Below are 12,632 nucleotides of genomic sequence, written 5' to 3'. Positions count from 1 at the left end.
CTCAACTCCTTTGTGCATCTATTATAATACCCACAATGCACCACGATGGAGGACAGCTCCCACTATTCAATCAAATACATATCAGAACATGCCTATGTGAGTCACTATATCCAGCTGTCATCACCACAGAGCAACTGTAGAAACATTTAGTGATTTTGGGAACATTTAAGAATCACTTGTGAGCTCTTTGCAGCGCATTTAGTTCAATAGTGAAGAGACTGGGTTATGACTGACTTTAAATGGATGTCGTATTTAGGATATGTAAATCAGCAGCTGCTTGAGGAGGAAGCAGAATGCTACATGAAGATACGAGGCACATTAGTGTTAACCCCACTTCTGCAGAAGCTCTGCAGCTGCCATCTGTGTGTGTGTGTGTGTGTGTGTGTGTGTCTGTCTGTATGATACAAGTGTGTGTGCCCATGTGTTGTTTTTCTATCTTCAAGCAGCATAGGTTCAGGCAAAAGATTATGACCACTGACAGGTAGGACAGAGACACATGTGAAAGAGATAAATGTGATCATCCGACCAGATCAGACCATCTCCAGAACCTGCAGTGTTGAGTAACTAACATCATGAACAGGCTGTAGGTTCAGTTATCCAACAGACAAGCTGAAATGATGAGTGTGTTGATTGTAATGCATATTTGGCAGATGGCTACAAACATCACGCACTAATAAGAGCCAGGTGTCATAATTTTGTGCTTCATGCCCCTTGGTTTTGCAGCTGTGCACTTATAGTTTATAAAGCTTATGAACACAGTGTCTTAATGGTAATGGAAAGTCCACATAGGCGACCACATTTTCTGGTCTAACACCTCCGATAATCAAGCGAACACCCTCCGAGCTCATTTTCTCGGGATTCTGATGCACGTCCACGTGACTGTCTTCTTAATTCAGGACCACGGGTGCGTTTAATAATTTACCAATTTCAGTGTTTTCCCTCGCCTTGTCTCCCTCCCTTTTTCTTCGCTGCCATCCACAAGGTCAGCGGGTGCAGGAAGGCTGGGCTCTAGTTGTTTTGTCCTCGTCACTTTCTCCTCTCCTTCTTCCCTCGGGCAGCGACAGAGAGACACACACCACCGGCTTATAAGTCACCACCACGAGCGCCTATAAGGACCAGCACTTTTTCCCCCCGTGCGCCCACTGCTTCTGAGGCGCCTTTCCTGCGTAATAGCGGAGTTATTAAGGCTGTCTGGTTGGATGAGAGCGGCGAAGCGTGAACTAGCCTACAATATAAGGGGACGCACTTAACTCACATCCTATTTATTTCCCTCTCTGACGCCGGCGTGCGCTGTATTGGAAGCCGAGGAAGAAGTCGAGGTGACCTGCTTGGATTTTAAGACGACCATTTAACCATTTTTCAGCCGTTATTATTACTTCCTTGGTGGGCAAACGGACTCTCACAGCGATGGTGCTACTGAATTATCCACCGGCACCTTGTCATTTCTCCGTCTAAGGAGCAAAACCAGCCTCCGCTCTCACTTTCCACGTCTTAAAGTCAACTAAAGCCGCTGTGAAACTACCCGTCACCGTTGGCAGCAGTTGGGATTCTTACCGTTACCATGTCTTGAAACGAGGAAAGCTGCCAACATGATGACTGTAAGTATGTGTGGCCACTTTTTTTTTTTTTTTTTTACCCTGGAGGAGCTGATTTTACGCGCACTGGTAATGGCGTGTGTCAATTCCAAAGTTAAAGGTTTGCAGGCTATTGCTGGGCGTTTCTTGTTGCCGGAGGATGTGAGCGCGTCCTCTCTTTAGGGACTTTTTTTTGGGGGGGGGAACATTACATCATTTGGAGTAGCCTTTGAATGACTCTGCAAAATGAGAAAGGCGCAGCGTTTCTGGCCATGTTTACGAGCCGATGTGAAACTGACATACGCGTTGTGACACTTAAAATGTAACCTTGATGCCTTGCCAGATGTTACAGTGCAGCTGTCAAAGCGTGAAGAAATTCCACTTGCACGCAAATCCTGCTGGGCGTGTGCATCCACGTCTCTTCAGATAGCCTGCCCTATTGTCGGGGGCAGCTAGTGACATGAATTAAGCGTCCCCCGTTTCACCCAAAACACCCCACCGGCAGGGGCAAGGGTGGGGAACCGCGCAGCTGTCAATTTGCATGTATTTTGTTGGCCGAATCCTGCTTGCTTGTATGGTCTGTCTGCCTGCCCGCGCTTCCGCTAATCCCACAGCGGATCAGCTTTACGCACCGCGCAGTCTCATGCCGGGGGTTCTATCGCGGCGCATTCTTCTCTTTTCTGTTATTATATTTTTTTTGCGTTGACGTGGTATTATCTGGGGGGTGAACCGAGCGAGTACTGGACGCGTTGCTGTTGGACCTTGCGCCACTTCAAGAGAGGATCGCTGACCGAGATTTGGAAACGAGATCGGAGTGTGTGTGTGTGAAACGCTCCGTGGGTTTAACAAGCGAGGAACCCGTGCTTGTGAACGCACTTTATTTGACTTTTAGTGGTTGAGGAAAGAGGAATACGGGGGGAATGAGAGGCGTGTGCATGTGCCACACAGGCTGGTGACCGTAGAGTGATCCGGCTCGGTTCATGAACACTCGGGTAAGCGGGTTTTACGCAGTAGTTTTATTTTTACATAGTGCGATCAGATATGCTGAGGTGAGGTGACTGTTGTGGGTGCCAAGTGTGTTTGTAAAGTCATCAGATAATAAACAAGGAGCTTCAAGAGGCTGCTAAAGCTAATGTTATGCCCCCGCCTTCAGGGCTTTTGGGGGGAGTTGTGTGTCAAAGACCGTCATACCCCAGAAAATAATCCCCAGTAGGATTTCTGATTACATACGGTCTAGCCTACAGACCAAACAGTGCAGATCAAAATAATAGGCTGCACTAAAATGAAATGGCAATATTGCAATGGTTCTGCTACCATTGTTTGTGGGCTTGGTCCATGTTGGACCATTTGTGGCTTTAATTGTGACAGGCAATGGAAGAATAATTGTCATCAGTTGCTTAAAATTACCAAGTGCTTCTAATTTTACTGTGCTTTTAATTTAGTTTGATGTGGAAATGTTTCAAGTTAATTCATCTTACATTTTAACTAATTTTGAGGGCAAGGCCCACGGTCAATAGAGATTTCTGATGTAAATCAGTGATGTGGTCATTTAGTGATCATTTATGCTGTGCATGGTTGAGCACAAGTCAAGGTATGGGGATGCATGGCATGAGTTGACAATGCAGTTTTGTCTCTGTGATTTATAGCAATAGATGTGTCCTGTGATACTTGGGACTCTAATTATATTTTTTATTTTCCGATATAAAAACTGTATAATGTGTCATTTTTACATAGTTTGCATTGTGTGCTAAGATGCAGCAAAATAGTTGAAAACATCGGAAAGTTGATCAAATCAGTGTTGAAGGAAGTTGAGTTTCCTTTTAGACGGGATGTGCCTTTGTTGTTGTAGTGACTTATTCAGACTGCTCACTTAACTTCCCTTAATTGTCCTTTATTCCCTTGTAGTGTGTATTTCCCACTGTATCTTTGTAGTAAAGCCCAATCTCATGTCATCCCCTCTCTCTGTTGCTGTAGGATTACCGGGAGGATGGCATGGACCTTGGCAGCGACGCCTCCAGTCGCTCCAGCTCTGAGTCAAACTCCAACAAGGTGACACCCTGCTCCCCCTCCATAGACTTGACTGCTCTGGAAGACTACGAGGAGGACGAGGACTACCAGCAGTACAAGAAGAAGGTGATCGAGGAGTGGGAGAGCGAGTACCGAGATAGCTACAGTTCCTCACAGCATCCTGGCCCAGAAAAAGGCGGCGGTGGAGGTGATGGAGCCAATGACCACGACAGTGGCTACATAAAGACAGTGATCAGTTGTAAACTGGCAGATGAACTGCATGAAATGAAGACTGTGCCATCCACCCTGACTCCCAGTGGACCTGCTGCCACAAGCGACTCCAGCCCCGAGGAACTAAAACAGAATGGAAATGTGATTGTGCCACTCAGCCAGCCCCATGCTGCTGGACAGGAGAGCACAGACGCCTCCTCACAGCGCAGCTCTAGGCAGGCCCGAGTGAGCCGCTCTGCTGGGGGTGCAGCAGAGATTCGGGGACACACAGGGAGGTACAGGCAGGACCAGAGCGTGGATGATGACCCTCTGCCCACCATGGACTGGGCTGCTCTGGAGAGACATCTGGCTGGTCTACAGTGCAGAGAGCAGGAAAACCAGAACCTCAACCACAACTACAATTACAACACTGGCAAGACCCACTACACCTCAGTAAGTGTGCATGCTTCTGTCCTGCTTCTGTGCTGTGGTCAAAGCTTATAACACATGATGTGTGTATCAGTGATCGTTAATCCTATAGTTATCTGTGTCAGACAGATTCAGAAGCATGAGGCTAAGTTGGCTGAAATGACTGAGGATTAGTCTGGTAATGTTGCACTAAGCTATAGCATAGCTATTACTCTGACCATCATGACGCCCAGGGACCCAGCTGGAAGGAAATGGAGGCAGCAGGGGGCAGACAGGATATAGATGAAGTTGTTCTTACTGCAGTGATGCATAACACAAACAGGAAGTATGCGCTGGATCCAAGAAGTCCAACCAAAAATAATGATGATGTAAAAGAAAAAACATTATAATATAAATTCTTCTTTTTCCTTATTTTGTTTTAAGTAACAGATACTAAACTGAGAGAATGTTACTGCAATATGAGGTTTCCACCAGAAGAGGTCATTGTTGCACCAGCCTTCTGCTGAAAGGCACATGGCTTTGTGGCACTTCAGTAACAGTATCATGAAGCTCTAAGCTAAAACCTTAAGGGCCTGACCTCACATGGCATTTGACTTGATAATTAAATGTCTGCTTTAATGGGCAGTATGTTTTGATTTTTTGGGTGGATGGGATTTTTTTTCGATGTGATACATTGTTACTGCTTATACATTTCAGCCCAAAGCATGGCTTGCTATTCTTCACCACCTAAGTAACATGCGCGGTGCACAAAGACAATGGGCATTTGGTGTCATTGTAAATGTTTGTTCCTGAAGCCCCCCTCTGTCTCCGAGAGGCACGTAAGGAATGCGGCAGGACGAGAGGGGGTTTGAGGAGGGAACATGGGAGGAAAGAGGATATCTTAAGGAACTTCCATTTCAGGCCCATATACCCATGTGTGGCACTGTTTATCAGAACTCTCAGACTATGAGGCTTTAGCCTAGAAACAGGTAGCAGCCACATTTCATGTCCTATATTGTAGGATAGGAAATATATTCTTTATTTTACATGGTAATACTATAATTGGTGAAGGATATGAAAATATATATTTCTGCTGATACCACAGGCTTTCATTTATGTTTAAACAGAACATTGTATTCTATATATGAATTTCAAATGTCAATGTCTGTCATACTGGCCTATCGAACCATACATTTATTCTCCTTGACCTCTTTACTATAGTTCAAAGGCCAATTTCATTATTAACCTTGCACTAACCCTCTCAGAGGCAGTCAACTGGCATTTTAGCAAAGCAGGTTTCTTTTAGCATGCTTTTATATCAAAGGGGGCATCTGGGTTTCTTAATTCTTATATTTTCCGCCCCAGTTTGTCCTCAAGAGAAAAGAGACTAGTGGTTTTAAAACCTTGTTAAATATTTAGACGCTCACTCAGGCATTATGGCGAGAGTGCTGATGCAGGGAGAGGTCATTCTGTCTGGTCTTAGGGGTACCATGGGACAAGAGATCTTCATGGTTCAGTTGAGCTCCTAAAACAGCAGTGCTTTCAAAGACTTTCGCAGCACTTCTTAATCAAACAGTCATTTTCACTGCAGCCTTAAGGTCAGGGTTAAAATGCTGTGAAATATTTAACTTCATTTATATTTATGAGCTTGACGCGCCTGTGCAGGTAGCTGTATGAAAGGGCTAATTCTAGTGCAATCTCAACATCTGCATGCCGGCTGTGGGCGGAGGTCTGTGAGGGTGGTGGGGAGGGTGTGTATGTCGGGGGTTCTGTGTGTAATTTTGTCCTAATGAACTCTGGAGGCACGTGGCACAAAGAGGCTCTTGGGATCTTAATCGCTCCAGAGGTAACACTGATCCTAACCCCACATTAGGCTGCACGCCCCGAAAGCTAAACAATAATATTATGCCTTCAAGACGAGGGTCACTTTTCTTTGCGTGGCTGTCCTAAAACCGACTGCGGCGCATTCTGGAGAAGTGATTAAATCCGTGGCCTCGGGGTGTTTTCTTTTTCACAGTCTCACAGAGCACACCCAGAGCTGCCCCGGTTGCAACCATTCAAAAGCGACGTGTGGGTAAAGTGCGCTTAAAAGGTTAGTCTCGGGGGGCTCACAGCACTGTTTTCTGCACCTCTGAGCATGACATGGCACAACAAACTCAAAGGTCGCGAGGTCACGCTAGGCTAACGAGCCACACAGTCATCGGAAACAGTCCTCTTTGAATAGTCCACCAATTGGCATGAATTACAACCACGCTTTTGAGGAATCATGGACAAAAACTATAATCTCAAAAATGTAATTAATGTTTCTCAGGTTGTGACTTCTTCAGTCATCTGCAATTAAGACACTTCAATCATTTTATTTATGTTTTAGTAAGGCATTTAAGTTAAGTGTCTTTATGATTTCGACAAGGTTTACACACAGTTTAGGCACTAGTCCATTTTAGGTTTCTTTCTTCTTTTTTTAGTCCTGATCGGATCTTGATCTAGGCCTTGTGGTAAGGTCAAATATTTTATGACGTGGATTAAAAGAGCAACAGAAAGGCATCAAATAAGTGACACAAATGTGGTAAAAATGCACCTAAAAGCAATAAAACAAAAAGTCAAAAAAAGTGACGACAACGCAAGGTAACAATGCGAGGAAAACCTTTTAGATGTAGGTAAAGCAGATAAGAGAAAATGCACTGTCGGCGGGGGTTAAGAGGTCAAGCAAGGTACAGTCTCATTAATAGGGAAAATAGTTCTCTGCATAAACTGCAGTACAGCGCCCAGTGTACCTGAGCAAGAGGGTCAGGAGGTCACCCAGACCTGACATGTAAGCCCCACATAGAAAGGCCCTTGGAGTCCTGTACTTGAACCAGGAAACATTTATATCTACCGATAAGAGTTGTACACAAGCCCCATATTGCAATGATCAAGGAGCAAACCATATACTTCTATATGTCAGACTTCAACAAGCAGTCAAAATGAGAACACAGAACCTCTTCAAGGCCGCAGAAAAAGTGAAGGGCTGGAAATCAAAAGGAAAGAAAGGTCAAAGAAAATCAATGTTGGAGAGACGCTGAAGGATAGACGTCGCTGCGCAGTCTATGATTATGAGTTCAACCACTGACGTCTACTCTATAACTACTGCTTTTCAGCCTGTGCCACGTAGAAGGAGAGGCCAAGGGGAGGGGCGCTGCCTTACACTATAGCTATTTATATACCCTGAAGTGATTGCTAAAGAGGCACAAAATGGGGGAAACAAAGCAGAAAGTACAGTGTCGTCTGTGGAGTAAATTATAGTGGCAGGAGGATGCAAATGAAGTGGACGTATTTATGAACAGGAAGTAGGAGGGGTCACATTAGGGGCGGGGCCAGGGCCAGGTGTAGACGGCCTTTACTGTTTTGGTTCTGTGAGTGAATGTGGTACAAGCTGGAACACAGCACTCACTCAGTCTTCCCCATCATCTTTTCCAGTCTTTCATTGTGCACTGAGCTAATGTTTTGGAGATTTTCCACTTTTGTTTTGTGTGGATTGTTGACTACTCTGCCTAAAGTTGGATTCTCCACAGCAAGTTGGGCAACTCACTCAGGTACTGCACAGTCTTGCTTTCCCGCATTACAGCAGATGTATGCCCACGGGCTAAGAAAACTAAAAATGTTCTCGGATTTCACATTATAGCTTAAGGCAATGCATATTTCTGCTGTGTCCAAGAGGAAGATATGAAAAATGTTAGAGTAGAACCATCTGTACATCTGCTTGTATGTTTTTTTTTCTATCAGACCCATAGGATGAAGCAGGTTGATACAGGCACAAATCTCTCGACGCAACTTTTTTCCATTGTTTTCAGGGAGTGTCGTTGATTTGAATGCTGATTTCACGACACACGTGTGTGCACACCTGGTTTGCATGTTCCTAAGAATGTTATGACAAGTGGACTAGATAAAGCTGCCTCAAATATTGGTGATGAACTCTGTGTGGATGGCTAGACAGACTGTCAACATCTAAAAAATTTGAAAGTCGTCATTGAGAACATGTTTCATAAAGTGGAGAGGTATAGGCAAAAGCAGCGCCTTAAAAGGGTATAATCACAGACTGGGTGAACAAAAGGAATGACAGTTCTTGCTCTTGCCATATAAGTTAGCTTTCGTCACACTGTGTAAGGATGACTCAGTTTGAAGGCTGAAGTGCGTATTGTAAACCCTATAAAGAAAAAAGCAGTGTTTATATAACCCATCTCCTGCTAGTCTTATCAATACTGTATGTCAAAGTTCAGTTCAGTCGGTAAATGTAGGTCAAACTGCAGTTTCTTGCCTGAAGTTTTGACAGCTTGGAGTGATGTCATTGGAGTAACAAAAATACATCTCTGAGTTAAAAAGGCAGTGTTGCAGTTCTAAAGTAACAGCCTGCAGGTACACATACTTGCCCCGTTGGTGTTTGTGTGTCATCAACTAGATAAAGAGCACACACCCTTCCTCTGATTCACCCAGAGACGTGCCCAAGAAAGACTGTGCATGCTCTCAGGCTAACTGTATGGCCAGTGAGAGGATGATATGACACAGATTTGTTCAATACTGCCCCTGTGAATGGGTCACATGTTTGATACAATATGTATGATGCCGTCATAGTTGGGGTTTAAGGAAAAGGTTATGTTGAGGAATTTTAGTGGGACAGGGCAAGATTGGTGGGGTCTTTTTTACTCCTCCAAGACTTTGTAAATTATGATTAAAAACAGTATCTGAACTAGATGCTGACTTGTAGCAAATATGTGCAAAAGTATGCGTACTTTGTTAGGCCTTTCATTACTACTTTTAGAACTATAGGTTAGTAAGAGGTTTAATAAGTGTTCTATGATTATGTTCTATGATCACAGGCTATGATAAAGTCAGGAGATAGGAGTTACTGTATATTGCACTATGGGATTGATTTCTGTTTTTAGTGTGTGGGTCGAAAAACTATACTGTGTGAAAATTTAGTTTAGTGCGTAGTATCCTCTGTGTCGGCATGTGATCATTTTGCTGTGGCTTATTCTATTGTGTGCCGTTTACATTGCTCCACTTTTTTTGCTAATTGTTCTCTTCCTCATGCTGTCATAAGGCATTACAGTCGTAATATTCCCCCGCCGCCCGAGTGCATCAGGGGCTTATTTGCCTTTCCCCCCTCCTGGTCTGAAAGAAAACTTTCAAACTGCGGAGCGGCGCTGTGAGTGGCAGAGCACGCTGTGGAGGAAATCAGGATTTATGTTGGAGCCCGCGAGGAGACGGCCATAATGTTAAACTCTGTGTCAATCTACAAAGTGCTGCGTCACTATAGAAATACACGTCCACAATAGCCGTGGTGCATTGGCAGGCTTTATAAATAAGGCCAGGGCCGAGGATAAAGGAGCAAGGAAGTGGCTGCCCGGAAATTGGCAAAGAAAAATAGATGGTGAGCTGTCTAGTTGTAACTCATGGTTTAGATTTGTGTGGCTCGTACTGTATATCAGTGATCTTTTATGCCCAGTTACTTTTAGGGCTTAATTGTCGTCACACGGCTTTGTTTACTGCGAATCCTGTGGCAGTAACAGCACCTGTTTGGGGTTTGGAGGATTACAATGAGAGAATGAATGTTTGTCTGAGCTCAGGTTTGTTTAAAAGGTCTATCTGGTCTCTGTTCATGAATCATAATAAAGCTATTTTCATTTGTTTTCAACATGTTTATTTTTTTCTTTTTTTTTTGCCATTTTGCCCAGTCCTAGTTTCTTACATAGTTTTACAAATTCTTTTCAAAATCGTTTTTTTTTTTTTTTATTCCAGATACTAGCTGTAACTTGAACAAATAACATACTATTATCTTCTGGTCACAGATTCTTTACCCATGCAGAGATTATACGTTACAAAATTCCTTGTAATCCAAAGGTTTGAGAAAGTATGCTGGTCGAACAGTCACTTTCCATTATGGACTTTAGCTGTGAGGTAAAAAACGCTTACGGTAATCATTCAAAACCACTGTATAAGATTATATGATCTGTAAGTCACAATAGTATCTGAGTTTGAGTTTCTGACACAAGAACATCCACAGTTAACACATACATTTTTACATTTTTACCTTTAGTTGTAACATAGCATGGCTCTTGTGTGTGTCTGGATGTGTGTGTTTAGTTTACTGGGTGGAGCACATTGGCTAAACATGAAATCTCTGCTACTGCTGCTAATTATAGAGCGTGTTTGGGTGTGAGCGTGCAAAAGAAGTGGGCCTTGAGTTTTTAAAATAGAACATGTTCAGCGCCGCGGCAAGCCAGGGCTCCACCTGTGTCCGTTTAGACCACCTTCATCACAAGAGACACCAGTGCCTTTTTCCACTTGTGAGCTTCATCTGTGTTTGAACAATCAAACCATTATTACTATTATTAGAAGTATCCCGTTCACAAAATAATATATTCATCTTACAACAAAGTAAAATGGTCAAGTCATGAAAAGTTCTCAGTAGACAGAAAAAAATATGCAAATTAATCAGAGAAATTGAGAGAGATGCTTGGAGTTATTATGAGTTATTTTTATTCCACATTCATAAGAAACTTTACCCAACTGCTTATTACAACAGCCAGTCTGTAGATACGTCGTAGACAACCAAGTAAAATATTATTTGTTTTTGGCAAATGTGGAAAATTAAGCAATTTGTCCATGTATGTACACAGTTTATGATCAGATATTTAAAATCCTCTCCCATGGCAGCTCTGGCTCAGGGTGGCCTGCCTCCGGTCTCACACTGACTCAACCTGCTTCGTTATCCGCTGTTTCTCGGCCCGCACAAATGTCAGCTCACTAAAAGCGTCTGTGCACCATCGGCCTGCTGCTGAGAGGGAGAAGCTGGGCTGGGGAGGGGCCGAATAGATTTACGGGAACGGACAGACAGCGTGGTGGGAGAGAATCTTGGCAGAGGAAAGAGTGCCAGGAGGAGGTGGCGCTGCATGACTGGCAATCTGAGGTGAAAATAATCATTTAGAAAGGCAGTAAGTCTCATTTTCAGGACTATCCTTTGCATGTATTTGGATAAAATTGCCGTCAACTTCACTTGTAACCTCCTTTGTTGCTAGTGACTTGCTAGTGAAAGCAGAACTAAGTAACTCATGTCATAAGCGCCACTGCAGGTGTCGTAGCATGTTGAGTTTTGTTGCTCATTACGTGTCCGTGAGAGTAAATACTACACTGACATAAAAGACAAAGGGAGAGAGGGATATTGTACATCCAATTACACAATGGAGATAATTCTTTTCACTCAAACTTGGCTGTAAATACTGTTTAAGTGGCGCTAGCTAGCTTTGTCCGTTAGCCTGTTAGCTTCTTCTTCGTGATTCTATCAGTGTGTATTGCGTGGCAGGAAATCATCCCATTCATCCCATTAACAGTAATATTACCTCCAGAGGGACTACGAAAAGGATTTATTAAGGTTAACAAGTTATGTAGCTCTTTTTTAAAGGCAAGGTTTGTAAAACACCCTCTTAGTTGTTTAAGAAAAATGCACAGCAACTGAACTTGGGTTGTCTCAAGCTCCATATACTGTAAGTCCATAAACACTCAGAAGCTCCAGTGTTCAGTCAACTCCTGGAGTATTCACTGTACAGGGATTGCACCAGTAGGGGTCTCATTATATTCTGCTCATTCTGCGTGATTGAACAATTGTTTCGAGAACCAAAACCAAAAATGTAAACATAAACAACTCTTGTCCTGTATATTGTTATCACATGTTTACTTGTAGCCACAGAAAAACGTACATGTCTTTCCCTTAACTTTATTTTTCTGACATAATTGTACGTCCTCAGTTCCCCCTCTACAAAAATAACTTACAATTTGTTTTGTGGAGGCTTATATCAGTGGCATTACTTTTCATGCCACATACTGTACTTAAAGGGCTTATGTTCTGCTAAACTGCCATGATGCTGTTCTTCGTGGAAAAACACACCTTTTGTTTTGTTTTGTTTTGCAAAATCCTGCATATTCAGTCTGTCTCAAATCACCTTTTTCTACTTTACAAGCCTCCATCTATTATTCACCAGCGTTTTACGAACTCCCCCAAGTTTGTCATTTTGCCTTATGCATATCCCACCACACACTCTGATCACTGGCATTTCATGCACTATTCATTATTGCTTTCATAAATATGCACAATCTGCAGCGCTCAATACGCACAGGCCCAACGAGTGCTGTTTTGATGTGGAGCAGAGAAGGATCAGAGCCCACGGCCCCCTCGGAGAAACAGTGGCACATAACAGCAGTATTTTACACCGAATGTTGGTATGAAGTTAGTTTGAAGTCGTTCCATCGCTTCACTGCCACTCACAGTAACAGACTGTGGCCCGTGTGTGGGCGAGAGCTTCCATCTCCTGTTAATAATCTTTGTTCTGTATCGCCGCTGATTTGGGGCACTTGCATAATCACTGCACTTGGTTTCTACTTGCCTCTAAGATTCTCTAA

The 12,632-nt window shown here is 43.4% G+C and overlaps 1 protein-coding gene across 3 annotated transcripts in view; it reads left to right on the top strand.

Annotated features, from left to right (window-relative positions):
- The window catches only part of schip1 (schwannomin interacting protein 1), a 172,104-nt gene that overhangs the window by 136,544 nt on the left and 22,928 nt on the right, over positions 1-12,632 (top strand). Inside the window, exons 1-2 of one of the 3 annotated variants that reach the window (XM_079556345.1) lie at positions 997-1,598; positions 3,549-4,244. In XM_079556345.1, coding sequence (XP_079412471.1) covers positions 1,590-1,598; positions 3,549-4,244 — 705 coding nt within the window. In that variant the 5' untranslated portion in view covers positions 997-1,589. Of the gene's footprint in view, positions 1-996; positions 1,599-2,281; positions 2,567-3,548; positions 4,245-12,632 lie in introns of those variants that run through there. The other 2 variants (XM_079556344.1, XM_079556343.1) reach the window with 2 other exon arrangements.

The sequence above is a fragment of the Gobius niger genome, assembly GCF_951799975.1.
Source record: "Gobius niger genome assembly, chromosome: 1".
In the NCBI taxonomy this organism is placed as follows: domain Eukaryota; kingdom Metazoa; phylum Chordata; class Actinopteri; order Gobiiformes; family Gobiidae; genus Gobius; species Gobius niger.
This window is presented reverse-complemented; position numbering and strand designations above follow the sequence as displayed.